General features: G+C 40.6%; 1 protein-coding gene across 1 annotated transcript; it reads left to right on the top strand.

Moving 5' to 3' along the window:
- Positions 1-5,194: 5,194 nt before the first annotated feature.
- On the top strand, positions 5,195-19,012 carry foxn1 (forkhead box N1). The gene is made up of 9 exons (XM_078284345.1): positions 5,195-5,324; positions 10,380-10,524; positions 11,241-11,594; positions 12,169-12,273; positions 12,910-13,037; positions 13,848-13,944; positions 15,620-15,827; positions 16,124-16,588; positions 17,287-19,012. Exons 2-9 carry the CDS (start codon positions 10,399-10,401, stop codon positions 17,574-17,576), a joined length of 1,773 nt encoding a protein of 590 aa, XP_078140471.1. The 5' UTR covers positions 5,195-5,324; positions 10,380-10,398; the 3' UTR covers positions 17,577-19,012.
- Positions 19,013-19,604: the final 592 nt, after the last annotated feature.

The following is a 19,604-nucleotide window of genomic DNA, read 5'->3' as shown; positions in this document are numbered from 1 at the left end:
CGTTCCTAGGCAACCAGCTGGACTTGCTGACTGGAAACACTGGTTCGCTTTTTGTCAATGTTTTGATGGATCTGAACTCACACTGAACCAAGCAGGTCATAACTTCATGCTATTAGGTTCACCAATATTGTTAATCTATGTTTTAAGCAGGATGATGCCAGTCTGGATTGGAGTGGGAATTATATTATAAAACATTGATACTGTTAGTTCTCATTGCTGTAGTAATTGTGAATGGTGTTGCAGTGTCCTAACGTAATAAATACTGTGCATTTTTGCCAATATCAAAAAGGCCAATGATTTTGTTTCTCACTTGTATAATAAATATATAAATATTATACTTTTAGGATTTTAGTTAATTACTAGTTTATTAAACAACATGCAATCATTTCTACATTTTGTTATTGTATTTATAAACCTAGTTTAAATTATACACATTATTACATGCATCATGGAAATAGTACATTTGCTAGATATAATATGTAATTAATCTTTTGTGTTGTATGCCAAAGGCAGAACGAGTATTTCATCTTGCATGAAAATAAATATTTGGGCTGGGAATGGGTTCAGTTTAGCTTTGCCCACTTTCTGTGGAGACTGTTAAATTTGATGATGGGCTCAAATCCCATTGCCATCCATAGGATTAGAACCACTGGGTCCCCAATTGGTTTAAACAGAGCCAGGGGGACAGAAGGCAAATCCTTTCAAAACAACCAATGTGGGAGAAATGCAAAATGATTGAAGGAAAGGGAAATAAATTATAGAAAAGCAACTGAAATCATTTCATTGAACTCCTTGGCAGGGGGCCGTGTGCCATGTGACGCTGGGAACAGGAGGGATTTTAAAATGGAGAAACTACAGAACCTGTAAAATGACACGGGTCAAAAGAGTAAGCAGTGATGAAATCAAATATTTTTGTATAATATATATATATATAATCGAGCCACCATTCTCCTGGTAAACGCTGTTAGATCGTTCAAAGGACAAACCATTCCTCACTCTGTTGAATTATAGGTTGGTTCTCATGGGAATTATTGAAGGTGTGATGAATGTCCTTAGTGAGAGGTAAGTCAACATCTCTCTGACATTTAATGTCCTGCTCTTACTCATCTTACTTGTCTTGAGTATTGTTAGTCTTTTTCCAAATGGCTTTGCAGTACATGATGGAAAATACATGGAGAAAATATGTCAATTCAGGCCCATTTTGTGACTTTTGTGACAACTTGTTAGTGTTATTCCATTGTATTTGAAATTTGTCACTGGTGTGCAAGAACTGTACGTACTGAAATGTGAATCATCCCCACTTAAAGTAGAGTATTCCCCTCCCTGTCGCCTTAAGTGGAAACTTTTCCAAAGATTAATAAGTGTACTGTGTTTCTGAACCAGACTTTTCAAAGAAGGGCCTGAAAGGACTAGCTAAATGCAAATATAGCACCCCGTTTACTGTCTTGTGGGGAGACAGCTGCAGTTTTTATATTATGGAATATCACTGGGACAGGCAAAGTGATTACTTTATATAAGCTCACCTTGAGCCAAAAAGTGAATTATTCAGTGATAAATCTTGGTGCCCCAGGGACTGTGGATGTGTTCCTTTAAGTTTTCAAAAGACACTCATAAATCACTCACTCATCATTTCTGATGATATGAAATCTGGAATTAGATATTTTCCACTGACATTATTTAACACATTACATGCCTCTTTCTCATTTACCAACATTGCTTATAACAAAGATAATTTGACTGGTTATGAAACTAATAAGGACAGTTAGAACTGATTACATAGCAAGCAATATGTTGCTTAAGTTGATAAATTACTGAGGAAAACAGACGGTGGGTACAAGTGTGGGTTCAGGTAACAGCCAAAATAAAGGAAACAAAGCATATTGAAAGCACATGTTTCTGCACAGGTATAGTATCTAAGATAATTAAAAAATCAACATCCTATCATGTATAAAAATGCTGGGCTGAGTTGATCTCATTTTGTCTACCATGGCTTGCAAAAGAGACCTCAAGGACTTTGAGGGACGGCACATTTGGCAGCTTCGGTGAGGAAGACTTTACTTTCTGGTGTTTCATGAGGAACAGAGGCAAAGGCGATTTTGGCATGAAAGTATCAGGGAAAGATAGCATTAAGTTGCAACTGTGGTCTGAAATAGAAACTCCTTGACAGTGATGTCCATGCATTGTTTGGAGAGGCAAGGACAGCCAAGCAACTCTGAATCAGTTGACTACGAAGATCAATCTAAGGCGGAAGCAGACAGTTTTATCAATAACAGTTTGTTGAGAAACTTCACAGAGGAAGGCTGTGGTCAGGTTGCAGCACATAAACCCCACAGGCATCTATGGAGCAGTGGAAAATGTCATATGGTCAAACGAGTCGTCCTTCACCTTCTTCTCAACAAGCAGACGTATTCATGTGTGGTACGAACCTAAATAGTCTATAGGCCCAAGTATTTGTCTCCCACAGTGAAGCCAAAACCGTTCTAAGCGATCACATTCATCCGATGGTGAAGCATTTCTATCCTGATGGGAGAGAAATCTTCCAGGATGACGATACCTGCTTCCACAGTGGTGGTACAAGTGCTCAGTGCTATTATGAGCAGTTCAACTCTTAGGGGAGACTCTGAAACAGTGTTTTCCACCGCCACCAAAATGGCAAGTGATAGAATTTCTTACGGAGGAACAGTGTTACGATGTTGCATCTTCCAATAAAGTTACAGAAATTGGAATCTAGGACGATATTTTGGCAGTTACCTGCATGTCTATGCTGTATATATTAGTCACAGTAGGCTATTACGTCACTAAATCCAATTAGATTACTTGGCTGCAATTATTATGCCAACTGTAGGCAGCATCTGCACCAGCTTGGCATACTGTGTAGCTTAAGCAGGCTGGGAGATTCAGAAACAGGGAGAGATCGCCTAAGGTGGACCAAGGTGTGCCAACGTTGCTGAGTGACTGCCATGTATCAAATGAGTCATTTACACATCAAATGATGAGTATAAAAAACATCAGATAAGCTAATACTGAGAAACCATGATTGAATTCCGTTTGTATGACAAGATGCTGATTTGCATATAGCAGAATTGAATACAACAAGCACACACACAGGTCTGTGTGAGTCATAATCCTGTGCTCCGTCTCTGGCAGACTGTCACTACGAACTGTATTTTTCTTGACAGATTGATTAGGTAATGTTGTATACTGGAAATATGCTGAAAATGTGAGTAACACCTATGAGTAACCAATGACTTGAAAGTTGCATTGACATCTTGAGTTGTTTATTTGGTTTGGTCAACTTCGGTCTTAAAAAACAGTAAATTGCTAAATAGCTTGATGGGTTCATAGTTGATGAACATTTGCAGTTACTTGGGACAGTTTGACTCACATTAACGACTCTGAACATCTAAAGTGTACTTTAATTAATAACACTGGCAACACTTTATTTCGAGGGTCCAGTGTTGATACTCAACTATCAGGTGACTATCAACTATCAGTAGATGTCCAACAAAGTGTCACTTGTCTATTTGGTGAAACTCCACAGACTATGTAACCCTAACCCTGACCTTAGCCTCTAATCTCTAAAACTCAGTAGACGTTTTAGTGACACATTATAGTCACTTGATTGGAAGTTGAGTCTCAACATTGGACTCTCCAAATAAAGTGTGACCATAGCACAGTGATGGTTAGACCAGTAGAGAAACATGGCCTTGAAAACATTCTCTTACTTCTAACTTGATAAAAGCGACTATAAAATGCTCTAGTTCTGTAAAACTTGATATTGCAACTGAGAACACCTGAGCACCCCAGCAATTATTACCCAGAAGACAATGGGACTTTCACTGAAGTGCCCCCTGGAATCTGTTCCCACATTACACCCTCTTAGAAAACTCTGTGTTTGGCAGAAAGAGCCTCCAGCGGTAGCTTCGCTCTGCAGAGGCCTTGCACTGTAACACAAGAGTTTATTCAATCTGTAATTCATCCCTTGTCTCTCTGTCATTCTGCCTCGCCCTCTCACTGAGGACAGGGTTTGTTAAAGGTATAGCTAAGAGCTAAGGGTGCTGCTGTTTTCCTGGTTCATTGGGAGGATAGGATAGGAATCTACCTGTATTGACATACCTCTACTCCCTCTCCCTCTCTCGCCCTCTCTCTCTTTATTTCTCTCCCTCCCTCTCTCTTTGTGCCTTTGTAGGTTACATTCTTCCTCCCGTCTTCATCTGTCACTATAAAAGTTTCAGAGAAGAACTCAAGTTGAAGTTCCTCTTTCAAAACGGTCTTCCAAGGAAAAAAGCCAGTGCTTCCTATGAACTGACGCCCCATGGAGCATCTTGGTGCAGGAGCTGCCTGATGGTGCTGTCCCGCCTGGGAATAGTCTGACTTCACCTCCAGTATTGGGTATGTCCATTTGCGGCACATCTGTTTTGACGCTAAACTTCCTATTGGTTACACTGCAAATTGAAAATTACGGCTTGTTATTGCTCATTGTCCTGCTTCTGTTTACTTGAGTGTCCAGTGTTTGTGGTTCAGTTTACTCCAGTTTTAAAGCTGAGAGGCATTCATCCTGTGAACTCTTGACTGACTGCCATTGGTGTATGTGGGTCACATCTGTTGGCAAACGAATCACCATGCTGTGTGAAATGTGTGTGTGTGTGTGTGTGTGAGAGTGTGTGTGCATTCACGTACATGTGCATTCTTCAAATGTAGACGTACAATCCTTACTGTTTATGTGTGTGTTTACTCACACATTGTATGTGAATGAGCAGTGTGTAAGAGGAACCAGATCACAACTAGTAGAGCCTTTGCCATGGGCAAGCTCTGAAACCAGGGCAAAGTGCCCACTCTCTGCCACTGGATGTGATTGGTAGTGTATCTTATGTCCTATTCACACAAGTAACCATTCAGTCAGGCAAAGAAAGACTGATGGAGGGAGGAAGAGAGGGCTGCCAGCTGCCAGTGGCTCCAGCAGTAGGCCTTTCCGAACCTGTTGCGGCAGGTTTTTCCTTCTGTATATCTTATTGCTGGGCTGGCCTGGACTAGTGCCAAACATGCACACACACACACACACACACGGAGAGAATGAGGATGATATTCTGTGCTGCCAAAATCTGAAACCAGCCTATCAGCCACTTCCATACACATTTAGACAGTCGATCTAATCGACCTGCCGCACTGTCAGGTGAAGGTGCTTCAGGTGCCTCGGCTCCTAGAGGGAAATGGGCTCAAGACGTCAGGAGGGGTTACAGGACCAGGCGGGAAAATTTGAGTGAAACTACAAAACCACAGAGGAGAGAGAGTGGCGATGGCACATTACTGACTTCGAGGGTTGGGTGAGTTGTTTGGAAAGTTTTCTAATATTTGGATGTTTGGATGTCTCTTTGTGTTGATATACAGCGTTAACTCTGTGATTCTTTTCTGTTTCATTTCTACTATTCAGTTTGTCTTCATATTTATCATCCGGTAATTGAGCAGTAATTGTGAGAAAGCAGTTGTATTCTTGGCGCTGTTGCAGTTGTGGATTGCCTGCTGCCCTTTTTGGACTTTGAGCACCTGCTTCCTCAGAGAGCCTTTGCATTACTACACTACTGACAAACTGACTACTGTCAATAGTAACTGTACCATTATGCAATTCAGCTGATCACGCTTATGACAAATAGACCTGCCTGTTCTTGTTATCTGACAATCATAAGCATCGAAGATAATTAGCTTTACATCATAATCCTTTGTATTAACCTTAGCTTGTGGCAAGGAAAGTATAGAGAAAATTAACTGCTAGCTGCACTGGAAGGCTGAAAGTTGTCTCTGAAAAAAGTCAACTTCTCTAAATCTGACAGAAAATGTTTTTTGAGACATAGCTGAATAATACAATTTCAAATTAACTTAGTAGTTGACTGAACTTTAAAGGGCAGTTAAATCAAAGATAATTGTGGGAAATATGACTTTGTTTTTGCGATCATTAAACCTGTCAGTGTAGAAAAAAAATCCATTGTTCAATGGCATTGTGGTTTGTTCAGGAAGGTGATAATAGATGAATTGAAGTTGGGTGTGCACCAAACAGCGCCTTAGTTAACCTTTCTCTGCAAGCGCCAATGTCAGCCGGTCGTGACGAGGGATAGCTTCATTTTAAGGAGTCACAGATCCTTAAATATGAACATTCGTGGCAGTCAAACAAGCCCCAAAATACCCTCCCACCACTTTTCCTTTAGACATGGTATGTTGGTATGTTTTAATGAGATAGTCCAAGAAAAGTAATGAGATGCATGGTCCCTGCTTACAGTAACAGCACAAGTAATATCAGATTATAAGAGTCATTTATTTAACCACAGCAAAACCAAATAAATATGCATCTGCCTGATAATGTGCACTCATTATCTCTGCCTTTGCATTAGGGATTGTCACCTGGTTTGGTGCCAATAAAGGCAGCAGCACATGTGAAACCTCCCAACTGGAAACCACTTTCAATCGTGTCTCAGATTTGATCACAGATGATAATAAATCTCCCAAGAGGCCTAGAAGACACTGTCAAATATCCAAACCTGACAACAGGATCACTGATTTACAGTTATATGTTTTATTTCCATTGATGGGATACAAAACATTGTGAATCATCCTGCTGGATGTGGTTTTGGTGTGGTTTCTTTTTAATGTTTCCATCACATCCAGGCAGAAGATTCCCATCAGAAATGCCTCAAAACACATCGTATATTATGCAGCAGAGGACGTGGTCCGACATGTGCTCATACCCATGGAGGACCAGATGAGTGGGGTTCACTGTGTCATGACAACTGACGTCTCAATCACAAAAAAGTAGTAGCAGTCTATAACACATCATGAAGATAATGTTTGCAATTACAAACAAAATACTAAACAATTATACTGTCTTGGCTGCACCTTGTTGACTTTTACCTATGACATTTCAATGGCTTCTGTCCAATCTGAGACAATATTGACACTGGCATTGGCACAAGGCAGAAAGATTTGCATATTAGGAGTGCATCACGTTACTGCATGAGGGCCAGAGAAATACTTTCTCACCACGTGCGACAGTTGAAGGGTGAGGCTCTGGGAGATGAAAGGGTGGCACAGCTTCCAGAGCGAGGAAAACAAATACAAGTATGACAGTATGACAGGAACTCTTCAAACAACTCACTCACTAAAACAGAATACATGTGCTATTCCCCATAATCTACAACACTTCAATCAAGTCCAATCAATATTAGTAAACATTCAAATTTCAAATGCAAAATGTACAAATGAAAAATCAGATAGTCGTGGCTCTAATTTGTGACATCGCCACTGACAGCTGATGACCAGCTGAATTTCTGGGTTTTGTATTTGCTTCTATGAGGTTTTACATCCAAACGAGCATTATCTCATTTTATTGTCCATTAAATTGGTTTCCCATTCATTCCCAGTGTGGAGTCTCTTTCTAGTTTTGGCAATTTTCACTTTCACAATTTAAAACTAAAGTGTCCAAGATAAGAGGAATAACTTATGTTTAATTGTTGGACTTTTCCTATCAAGCTTCATACCAGTTCACATCTGTTGAACTCTTTGAGCAAACTGTTTTGTACAGTTGTCAGTTTGTTTATCACATTTCGGAAAGACTGATTTACTTCATTTACGTGTTTTATGTAGTGTTAACATATGACAACCCTTACGTCATTTTTGAACGGTTTATGTTGCACAATACAGGCAGTTTAATGCATACACACGTCATCACATGGGAAATGGGGAAATTTATTTTCACTCATCTTTCACTGTTACTGATACTGCTTATGTCACTGTTGCTGCTCTTAACAGCCTGTTCACATTCTTTGTCCTCGCAGGAAAACCTGATTTAGATCTGTGGTTTACATCTGTGGTTTAGATCTGTGTCAAGTCAATGTCAAAACCCCACTTAAATTTCTCCAAGAGGGTGTTTGTTTTTGCTCCTTTTTTTGGCTAAAGAACCCTCATTGCTCAGCCTCTTCACAATAAATGCGAAACATGTCCCAACTCAGTCAAGAGGAAATATGCACAGAAATCCCACTAATTACATGATTGATGAAAGTGAAAAAGTATATGTTCATAGTTCATTAGTCATGCCAGTCAAACAGTGTATACGCTCAAAGCCGTTTCTCGAGGCTGTGACAGCTGAGACCAGAAACCAGCCAAGATCCAGTGGAGACAATAACATCATTATGAAACAGGAAAATGACACTATGGAAAAACGTTTTTTTTTTTTTCGAAGGTGATGTATCGGAGGTGTCATGTGTATCTTTTTTTTTTGTTGTCATTTGAACGGAATCACAATTGATTCGTAAAACATTCTGGCTGAAGATACCTAGAGGATAACCCCTAGGATAAACTATGGAACATTTTGAGATTTTATTTTCAATAACATCCCACTGTTGCCAAGGTGGCAAGTGTTGGCAGTAATACCTACCTGTCAACTCATAAGCAATGGCAGCATGATTGATTTGTCAGTAATAGTCTCCGTACATGGCAACAAACATGAACTAATGAAACAAACGGATGCAGGAGTGACACACAGCCTCATTTGAACCTTTAGTGTAGATGTACTTTTTATATGTTATCAGTGTATATCAAATCTACGCCTCTATGTCTCACCTCACAGACTGAAATAGACAGAGAATTTCCTCCATTGCTCAGTTGCATCCCCTCTGGCTGGTAGCAGTGTGTCTCTCAAGCAGCTGAGAGGATTTGTTGCTACGACGGTGAAAAGGCTATCAGTGAACTTTCACCTTGACACCTTAGCTTCCTTTGATCTGAGCAGAAAGATCGACGATTGCTATTTCTCGCTCTCTCTTTCTGTCATGCTCTCTCTCTTGCTCTCTCTCTCTCTCTCTCTCTCTCACACACACACACACACACACACACACACACACGCACATACACACACGCACACCACAAGGGAGGTTGATTCCACTTTCAGTCTTTCTCAGCATTATTTGGCGTTGAGTGACCTTATGGCCATGGTTTGTTGGCAGTTTTAATGAGCTTGGTTTGCAGGGTTGGGGTGAGGTTTCCTTTACTGGAACCTGGGCCACGTGTCTCTCACCTCCGCTGGGATCAGATAACAGCTCTGTAAAGTCAGGCAGATGGGACCCTTGCCCACATAAGGCCACTGGTGTCAAACCTTGGTGCTCCAATGTACTGGCATGGGAAACTAACTTACCTGTTCCCACACCTGCACTCATACTGTACAAAAGAGATAGTGTATCTCGCTGATTTACAGTAGAATAATGACTCAGTAGACATGATCTAAAAGGATCAGTGACAAGGAGCTCTTTGTCAAAACACATCGCAATTGCTTCCTATCATATGGCAAAAGCAATATAAATCAAAAGCAGAATAAAAAACGACATGCTATTTTATTCTATTGTATTCTAAAGTGCAGAGTTCCAGCTTGGACATTCAGAGATTCAGGGTGTCTTTTGTCTCCGCAGCTACTGATTTGCTGCATGTGCACAAGACACAGGCCTTGCACACATCATGCATCCCTTTTTTGCACATCAGCTCCTTTTGCTCTGCTTTGTTGTCGGTGTGTCTTGAGTCTATAACGTGTTGATGTGGCTCTGTGTATTGTAATTGTTTTTAACCCTGACTGCAACCAAAACTTCCCCTGGTGGGACAGTAAATATGATGTTAATGTGAGTGTGACTGTAAGAAGCAGTTGTCTCCAATATATGGGGACATTCCTATTGCCTAAACATAGGCACCAACATGCACTTTCCATGTATAGATATAGATTTGCCTCATATCGTCAGTTGTTTTTTGATTTGCATGATTTAACACAAAATATAATAAAAATACAAAGATACAGTATGTGACAAACAAGATGTTTAATGTGATGAAGTCATTGAAACTTTTGGACGAGGTGCACCATGTTTAGAATTTCATCCAAAGTTTGAGCTTTTTAACTCGATCCAGAGCTTGATGTTACCAGAATATACCACTGATGCCCATCATAATGACGCCCAGCTAATGTTTTATGTAGACTTTTTAGTGGGCAAGCCTGTCCCTAGTCTTTCAAAACAAACTGAGAGAAAGGCTGGCTTATTTTACAGATGAATTATACATAATTCATTGTGTCAATGTAACACAAATGACACATTTTTGCATTTTGTATTACTTATCTGATGCCAAAGGTCAACATCAAGCATCAAATGGCCTTTCATTTAAATGGTTCTAAATTCTAACAAGTGAATCAAGTCATCGCCCATGAATAATGCAGGCACCCTTGGGCCAATCAGCAACAACATGCATCATCTCTCCACATTTCATCAACATCTTATCAGAAAATCCCACAGAGGAAAGATGAAGGATAGTTGACACATGTTCCATTCCATCTCATTCAGCCTGCTTTCAACTCTTCACAGGTGCAGATTTTGGTGCAGAATGTCAGACTCTCCAACTTCTACGTTTTCCCCCAGCAGCAGCAAGTCTCAAACGTCAACCCTTCAGGCCAACCTGCACACCTGCGAGCCCTGTGGGACGTCCTGCCAGCAGATGGCAGAATCACAGGTACTACAACTGCCTCAAGCCATTCTTTTTAACCCAAAAAAACACTTCTTCTGTGTAGCATTGGGCACAGAAAAGCACTCTCTGTTTTGACTCAGCCTTGAGTGCTGCTGTACTCAAGGCTGAGTACAGAGTATGTGCTCCGTAAAATATATTCAGCAGAACTCTTTGCACAGTCATCAGCAGCTGTTTTGAAATGGGCAGTGAAATGGGGAGAGTTTCTGGTTTAATAGTGAATTAGGAAAACAGAAGGCCTTTCCATGGCCAAGACAGCCTAAGGAGAAATGTTTTAACCTGTCATTGATCACCATTTCCTCTATAGAGGCAAATTAATTACAGCCTGGGGGGGCATGCCATATGTCACAAGTATACTTGAGCTTATCAGGAGTCCTGCGTTCCATCTTACATCTTTGCATAACAAGCATGTGTTTTCCCATTCAGGAAATGAAGTTTTTACAGTTTAAGTGTGTATATTATGAATATAAATCACATTCACATTCACAGTCCAAGACAATTCTCCATCGTTTATCTACTATGAGAAGTGAGATCTTTTGATAAAGACCTGGAAGGAGTTTCCAAATAAAGCATCTTGGCATCATCTTTATCTATTGGCTTATAATGGGGCTGGAAATGAGATTTATTAACAGTTCTTGTAGGTTGTAGTTGAATATCGTTGTGATTTATGATTTGTTTCCTCCGGGGTGATGATCACGTCACAGAATAAGGAAGGCGGCAATGTCTGCTTCACCCGGCAGCAAGACAGCACCACCTTCAGCTTGAGGACCGCAGCTCTGGACAGGAGACACAGCGCTGACGGAGCCATCAGCTCGGGGTCGGGGTCGGGGTCGGTGCCGGGGCAAGGCGGCGACTCTGACCGCTTCCACCCGTACCGCCGACAGTTCAGCGACGGAGCTGTGAAGGCCGCAGGCTGCCTCCAACATTGCCCGTCTTCCTACAGCTGCCTGCAGGAGGTGTCCAGCGCCGACACCTGCTCTGCTGCACACTGCTCCAGCAGCGAGGCGCCAACGTCCTGGGACCAATTCAGTGGCAGCTTTCAGGCTTCCAGACTTATGGTACACTCATTTTATCATCCCTTTGCAACTGGGCAAATGTAATATTCCAGTCAAGGTCTCTTGCATTTGAAACAATTGTTGAGTATCAGTATAGTGGCTTATCAAGTTTGTATTGTGATTTAATAGAAAGAAAGAAAGGTAATGTACAGACTGGATGACCAGGACATATTTATATTTCATTGTTGCCAGGCGAAAACCTCGTAACTCCAATTTAGGTGATTTTCATGATTTCACTTCAATTGAAGGATTACATGATCCTCTGTGGGTTGAGAAAATTCTCCCACCCTTGGTCTGAGGAAACCCTTTCAAAACCCTTTAGATAAACTAAAACTGCATGGTGGTTTTTCCTGAAAAGTTGACATTTTGAAGATAATTTTTTGGGGGGATTTACATGACAGACACACACACACACACACACACACACACACACCCTTCTCTGGTTTGGAGAATTGAGAGAGAGTTATTTGTGTTCCCAAATACTGACTGAACTGCACTAGACCATATTAAGGATAACCTATGTACATTTTTAAATTGATTGGTATATTCCCTATTAATCGCTCATTTCTGCACACAGGGCTCTCCACACACGTACCCAGAACTACCAGCTGCGCCCGTGGAGCCTACCTGCTTCCTGTCTCAGAGCCACACCCCCTGCAGCTCGGCGAGCCCTCTGCAGCAGGTGAGTGGGTGTGTGGACTGAGCCACACACAGGGAGTGCCTATACTGTAAAGGAGGAACTTAAAAAACATAGTATAAATGAATGATTGATATCGGCCTGGGTGAAAGACATTTGCAAAGGTTCTTATAGGTATCGCATCACTATAATTCATACAAACAAGGAAAGTGTCGCCCAGTTTGTTTAAAAGCACTGGACCATGTCATTGTATGGATATAAGCAAGAAAAGATAGGTGTGATCATGATATAACTGGATTGGACAAGTGCCCACAAGTCAGTGGAAGCTAAATCTAAGTGCCCACGCTATCACAGCAGTCTATGCATGGATGGATGTGATTAAGCAAACACAAATGAAAGAGAACTGCATGAACAGTGGTTCTGAAAAACATATATGGCTGTTAATTCCATTCATATCATTACATGGCTTGTCTTAACATGTTTGCATTATGTTTGAATGGACCAGGGAAAAAATGCTCAAGGCAACGCCCAATCTGCTAATCATTTATGTAGAATACATTGCAACTGGGAATGTACTAAACTTATGCATATAGGCCTACATTGTGTGTGTGTGTGTGTGTGTGTGTGTGTGTGTGCACATGCATACTTTGTGTGTATATACTGTATGTGTGCTCTCTCCAGTTCTCATCTAGACTGTACTCCTCAAATGGCCAATCCAACAGCTCCAAATACTCTGTCCAGTGTCTCTCCGCTCCGTCTCACCAGGACAGCACACAGTCCCTTTTCCCCAAGCCCATTTACTCATACAGGTGAAGTTACATCTCGTTTCACCATCTATCTATCTATCTATCTATCTATCTATCTATCTATCTATCTATCTGTCTGTCTGTCTGTCTGTCTATCTATCTATCTATCTATCTATCTATCTATCTATCTGTCTGTCTGTCTGTCTGTCTGTCTATCTAAACTTCAAAAATATCAACATTATTATTGGCTGGATAAAATTCAGTTTGAGATAGATTTTTTTTTTTTATTGCTTCTATCCCCGAGGCTTGCAGGTGTGAGGTATTCTGTCTGTGCCCTCAGTACAGTGAAAGGCTGGCTTTTTATTATTACTGTAAGTGTGGCATGCATACCCATTAGTGCTTTGATAAAAGTAAAAGTTCAATATTAGGTCTTTGCTATGAAATGTGTACTGAGTAAATGAGTGAAAGTACACATTATTTATAAGTGCTTTAAGTTAAACTTCTAAAGGTTTGGTAGCTCCACTTATCCTATCTCTGACTGCTTCCACTTACATTTGAGACTGAGTGTTGAAAATGCAGCGTTTTCATGAATTAATGGCAGGTTTTATATGTCAACCCTCTTCGTACAAAATAACTAGTAACTGCAGATGTCAGATATATGTGATAAATTTAAATACTTGCTTTGAAATGTAATCAAGTAAGAATATAATTTCCCCTAAAATGGAAATACCTAAGAGAAGCCTCAAAATTTAAAAGTGCCAAGCTCTCAATGCCAAGCCAATGGATAAGTGACCTCAGGTCCAAGATGTTAGTGCTTTGTTTGCCCGTACCATAATGTATAAATAAATGTTAATGTCTCCTTCCTGTCTGCAGCATCCTGATCTTCATGGCTCTGAGGAACAGCAAAACAGGAAGTCTGCCAGTCAGTGAGATCTACAGCTTCATGACTGAACACTTCCCCTATTTCAAGGTATCACAGATGATGGGACACAGAAACTAGTAGTGATCGTGGCTACAATGGCTGGTGTCCACTCATCACCCACTGATTTTCAAGACAATCAATACCCTGAATTGGAAGAATCTCAAGCTGATTGAGCACACAACAATTTAACAAACTGTTCAAACTGCTCACACTTCAAACAGCACTCCTGTAATATCATTTGACAACTCATATTGTAAAAATGTGTAAAATAGATATATGTTATTACCTCTATTTCAATCCTTTAGTCTTTTTCCAGTAGCTAAGGGCTTCTTGCAAAGGCCAGTGTTGTGTTGTAAGTAAAAAGATCGCCCAAAACCACATCTATTGCATAATTGACACTAATTACTCCGCCAATATCCCCCTAATGATTAATAACACGGTGCTAATAGCAGTCGAACAATGTGCCAGATCAGCAGCGATGGACCAACCCAGACAGTAACCTGTTAAGGCTTGATCCCTCCTGTGCACACCGGCTCAGTCAGTAATAATCCTATGAAGAAGGCTGGCAGGGGAATTAAAATTCTCTATCTGTTTATCTTGGTGTATGGTGGGCGAGTAGGATAGGTGTGTGTGTATGTGTGTGTGTGTGGATGAATGTGAGAGTTTGGGTGAGTGTGATAAAGTTTCACCACTCAGACAATTTAACCTGATTAGTGAAAAACTAGAATTTTGGCGGAAGCTTTTTAAAAACGTGTTACACATTCATGCCCAGTTGGCTAAATGTCTCTTTCTGAGGCAGCTGCAGGTGTGATCCTCTATTTGAACCCTGGATAGTCACAAATAGATATCCTAAAGGATTCCAGGCATCTACAAATCAAATCAGTTCAGACTCACCCCTGGAACCAGCTCAAAGACTTGTTGGCGTTCACATTGAAGAAGGCACCTTAAAGATGGCTGCTTTCCAGACAGCTGCCTGTAACTTTAAACATATAGGCTGCAGGGCCAGATAACACATGAGCTAGATGAAAATGATACGTTTTGGAAAGTCAAGTGTATTTTGCAAATGCTGTAAAAATTTTGAATGCGAGTATGGATTTTTCTGATAGATCTGAATACTTAACATGGGCAATTTTTAAGTTTTTTTCAATTTGGTTCAATTGAGTGGGTGCTTTATTGGCATGACACAGGGATTACATACATTGCCAAAGCAGTAGGTGGCAAAATGTATTTATTTTTTGCTTTCTTTTTACTTTTCCCTTCAGAATGGGTCTGATGTTCTGATGCTATAAAATGGGTTACACTGTATTTGTGTCAACATTCAATTTGTCTAAATGATCAACAACGGAGACATAGTGGACATTTGCAACACAGTCTTTGAAACAAAGATCAGTACTTACTGATGTGCAGTGGATGTGAGCTCAGGTGAGCCTTGAGGTTTTGCTTGGATGGAAAGGAAATCAATGGCAAGCAAAAATATAACATCAAAGGACAAGAGGAGTGAAAGAACCAATTGAATCTGGAAAGCATTGGTTTGGTTCTTCAGCAATTTCCACACAAACAGAAAAAATAATGCTCTCTCCTCTTGGCTTCTTGCCACAATCCCAAGGAATTGATAAGCATGTGTGCTTTTTAGTTTTGCCTCCTCTTATACCATGAAAGTGTGCCATGGCATTTAAAAACCCTTTCTTAACCCTTCCTTTCCTCCAACCCTCTCTGTTTTTAGACTGCTCCCGATGGGTGGAAGAACTCTGTGCGTCACAACCTCTCTCTGAACAAGTGTTTCGAGAAGGTGGAGAACAAGAGCGGGAACTCGTCCCGTAAAGGCTGTCTGTGGGCCCTCAACCCCGCCAAGGTGGAGAAGATGCAAGAGGAGCTGCACAAGTGGCGACGCAAAGACCCGGTTACTGTTCGCAAGAGCATGGCGAGGCCAGGTGAGCTGAACTATTACCTCAGGGAAGAAGAATGAGAAAATAAGCAAATGAAGCTGAATATAATATTTCTCAGGGGATTGATTTTACTATGAATTCATTAAAAGATTGAAAGATGAAAGATGCTACAAATGTCTGACTTTGACGTCATAAATCAGGTTACCTTTGAAAACCAGTTACTCAAGCTTCTGGCTGGGTCACAGGCTAATCTGACCTCTACTCCTTATTAATTAAAGCGGGACAGTAATTTGAGTAGTAGTACATTTCATTTGATTCACACATTCATATTGTTTCTACAGAGGACCTAGACCGTCTACTGGGAGAGAGACCCGAGAAGCTCAAGTCTTTGCCGCTCTACAGCAACCCAACTTTGTTATCCAGACTTGCCTCCACCTACGACACCACCGCCTCCTCTTTTGCCCCGCCCCAGCTCAGAGAATCCTGCCTTCCCATTCGTCGTCCCCAGTATTCCCATGTTCCAGCTCCGTCCCAGCACCCCTGCTACCTTCCCCCTGCCGCCCCTCATCCCTCCAACTCATTTTCCCTGTACTCGCCTTGTGGACAGCAGCCCTCAGCCGGCGTCCCGTCCACGATGGGAGGCCTGAACTCACCCACGGCTGGGAAGATGCCGCCGATTTACAGCGCCGCCCTGCAGGCCGAGTACAGCATTGGAGCCAGGAGCATGCAGGAGTTCCTGTTGGAGGGGGACGCCAGTTATGACATCGACACGCTCAACCCCAGTCTGACTGACCTGCAGCTCCAAGGTACGACAGGGCCAGAGACGAGCAGGCAGGGGCCATGTGGGCTTTCACTGCGGTGGTGTCATGTGAAATCATGCTGTATGATATAACAAAATTCTCATGCTCCTGTTTCGTCACCTCTTGTCAAAGTAACCCAATAAATGCACAGAATACTTTGCTTTACACAGTTTCCTGCTGAGTAATGATTAGAGCTGCTCTTCAGCATTCAGATCCCTTCCAAAATACACAAGGTGTTTCCCCATTTTTTAATTTGTTAACCCTTTAAATTACAGGCTATTTATTATGCAGTAATGATCAGAAATAACCAGAAATAATGTAATATCCAAGTGAAACAGATGTAACAACTAATTATAGCATTAAAATGACTGGTAAATACTGAGTAATATACAGGTAAAAAAAAGAAAGCTTTTTACCAGTAATTGTATTGGATAAGTGGCACTACCACACACTTTTCAGAACTTAGAAATGTGTTGGAGGTGAAGGATAAACCAGTTCAAAAAGGAAGAAACACACTATCTGCATTGATTTATCTTCACAGAGGGGAGGGACGGTCATCACAGAAAGTGATGACACCTGCACAGAAACAATCAATGTTTTTTTCATTAGGTTTTCATTTGCTTATAATGTAGAATACATAGAATAATACATTATATTTTAGAAAAGGCATGCTAACACTGAGTGTTACCTTTTCATCGTTCTAGGTAACTTGTGGGAGGAGTTGAGAGAAGACAGCCTGTCGGATCCGTTAGCAGTTAGCTCCACTTCAGCTCTGCCTGTGTCCCACGTCCACACCAGCAGCCTGCAGGCTGCAGCCTCTGTCAGTCAAACCTCTGAGATGATCGCTATTGGTCGGCGGAAAGGAGATGTCGAGGATGACATCATTGGAAGCAGCTTGGAGCATATCAATGGACTGCATCCTATGGTTTATTCAGGGGTGGAGAGCTTGGCTGGGTATCTGACGTCCTGTACCACATCTATCTCCTTACTCTGAAGAGACAGTCCCTTGCCTTTGGGCCTACTCACCTTTACCCCTCCCTGACCTATATGCTATAGTAGGCAGAGTGGGGAATATTGTACCCAGCAGCTTCATGCCACAGTATTAACTTGGTGGATTTTTAACCCCTGTAACCTCTGTGTGCTGTGTAACAGACTGTTCTTGCTGAAAACACCACACATGGTTGGAGGATGTCCCCTGCTTTAAGCACCTTACTATGAAGTGGCTGCAACTTGAAACCAAGACTAGGCTGGATTATCATGTCACTGTATCTGAACTGCGGGAATTCAACCTATTCATGTTTTGATAAAACCAGCTTTCTTTCTGATCTGTTTTGTGCAATGTGGATATAAATGGCAGCCTATCACCTGACCTATACTGTAAATCAGTGGTTTTCAATCCTACCAACGAGTTAATTACATTTACCTTACATCCCAGCTGTAAATCAGTCCCTGATTAAACTGCTAGGGTTTTGGGTCCCGAGGACCAGGATTGAAAACCACCGCTGTAAATAACATATTAAGAGCAGTTATTTGAATGTTAGAACATCTCATTGAATAAATTATGTTCAAATGTTTTTGATATTAACCACAAATCTGTGAGATATTTTCGTGTATTTAATACAAGTCTTAAGAATTGCATCAATATCATCACACTCATTAACTCCTCAGTCTACTGTGATACTGTGATGGGCTCATCATCTGCAAACTTCTAAACTTGTTTACACTGATAACTAATAATTCATGCTTACCTGATGAATGGGAACAAATGGCATGATAGTAGTACAATACCAAATAATAGTGTAGTGAGACTGTTGCCACAGCAGATGGCAGCAGAGATCCTTCATGACCTGTAGCTTATTCAACATGGGGAATGACAGTTTCCTTAAATAAAAATCACATCTTCCATTTTGCTAGATAATTCTCAGCCTTGATGACCAAACTCGTAGTTGTATTCCACAGTGCTGCTGTTTTCTTGATGAACCCACAGGCAACATGTTCTATATTGAGTAGCCTGACAAATGTGAAGAAAAATTATACAAGTCATCTGCAATCCCCTCTAAAGATAATGGGCATCAATTTAGCACTATGGGTTATTGAGTTAAGCAATGATTGTTCATGAAACAGCATTGGCCATAATTCTTCCAAACTAATTAATGAGTTTAATTTCTAATGAGATTGAAAAATTCAATGACTACTCTGGCAAAATAATTGCCAGCATAAAGGTAAAGCTGTTAGACAGCTATTGAATGCATTACTGTAGGTACCTTAAGACATTTTTCTGGGGAAAGTAACATTTGAGAAGATATTAAGATTATATCTTTGAATTATTGACAATCAACATCAGGCAACATCATCATTTTGGAATGAATCCTTTCTATCTCGCAAGGAAAAATAGAAGAAATGGAGTGGGGCAGCAAGACATTCACAGATAAACTGAAAGAGAACGCACTGCCAACAGTATATATTTTAACCTGATTTTTATTCATTTTGTTTCAAGTGGACAGGCAGTCTATGGTATTCTCTTTGTACTGATTCCAATTCTTGATGTGTTTCTCCTTTCTGTTCTCTCTGCTCAACTTATTGCAAAATATACTTATATATATATGCATATTTTTCTATACTGTTTATTTCCTTTCTTTGCTCAGTGTATTCTCTTATCTCAGATAAAAGACACAAAATTAGTGTCAAGATTTCCAAAAAAAATCACATAATTTATTGCAGTGATGGAATTTCAGCTGTCAAAACTTTACACATTATTATTTTTTTTTAGTTTTGTTTTATATTTACCACATTTATTATAAATAAAGTATACATAGTATGTCTTCAGTACTACAGAATATGTACTGGATATCAAAATTGGTATCTGGTTTTGACTTGTGGCTATGGACTTTGACTGATACTTCAAAATGGCTATTTAAAAAATACTCCTGACATAATACTATGAGTATGAGGACATAAACAAATGACACATTCACATTAATAAAGTACATATCTCTGTTAATCTAATGTCATTCAACTGACT

Source organism: Centroberyx gerrardi, chromosome 6 (genome assembly GCF_048128805.1).
Source record: "Centroberyx gerrardi isolate f3 chromosome 6, fCenGer3.hap1.cur.20231027, whole genome shotgun sequence".
In the NCBI taxonomy this organism is placed as follows: domain Eukaryota; kingdom Metazoa; phylum Chordata; class Actinopteri; order Beryciformes; family Berycidae; genus Centroberyx; species Centroberyx gerrardi.
Note: the sequence above shows the minus strand (reverse complement) of the source record. Positions and strands in the feature narration are given on the sequence as shown.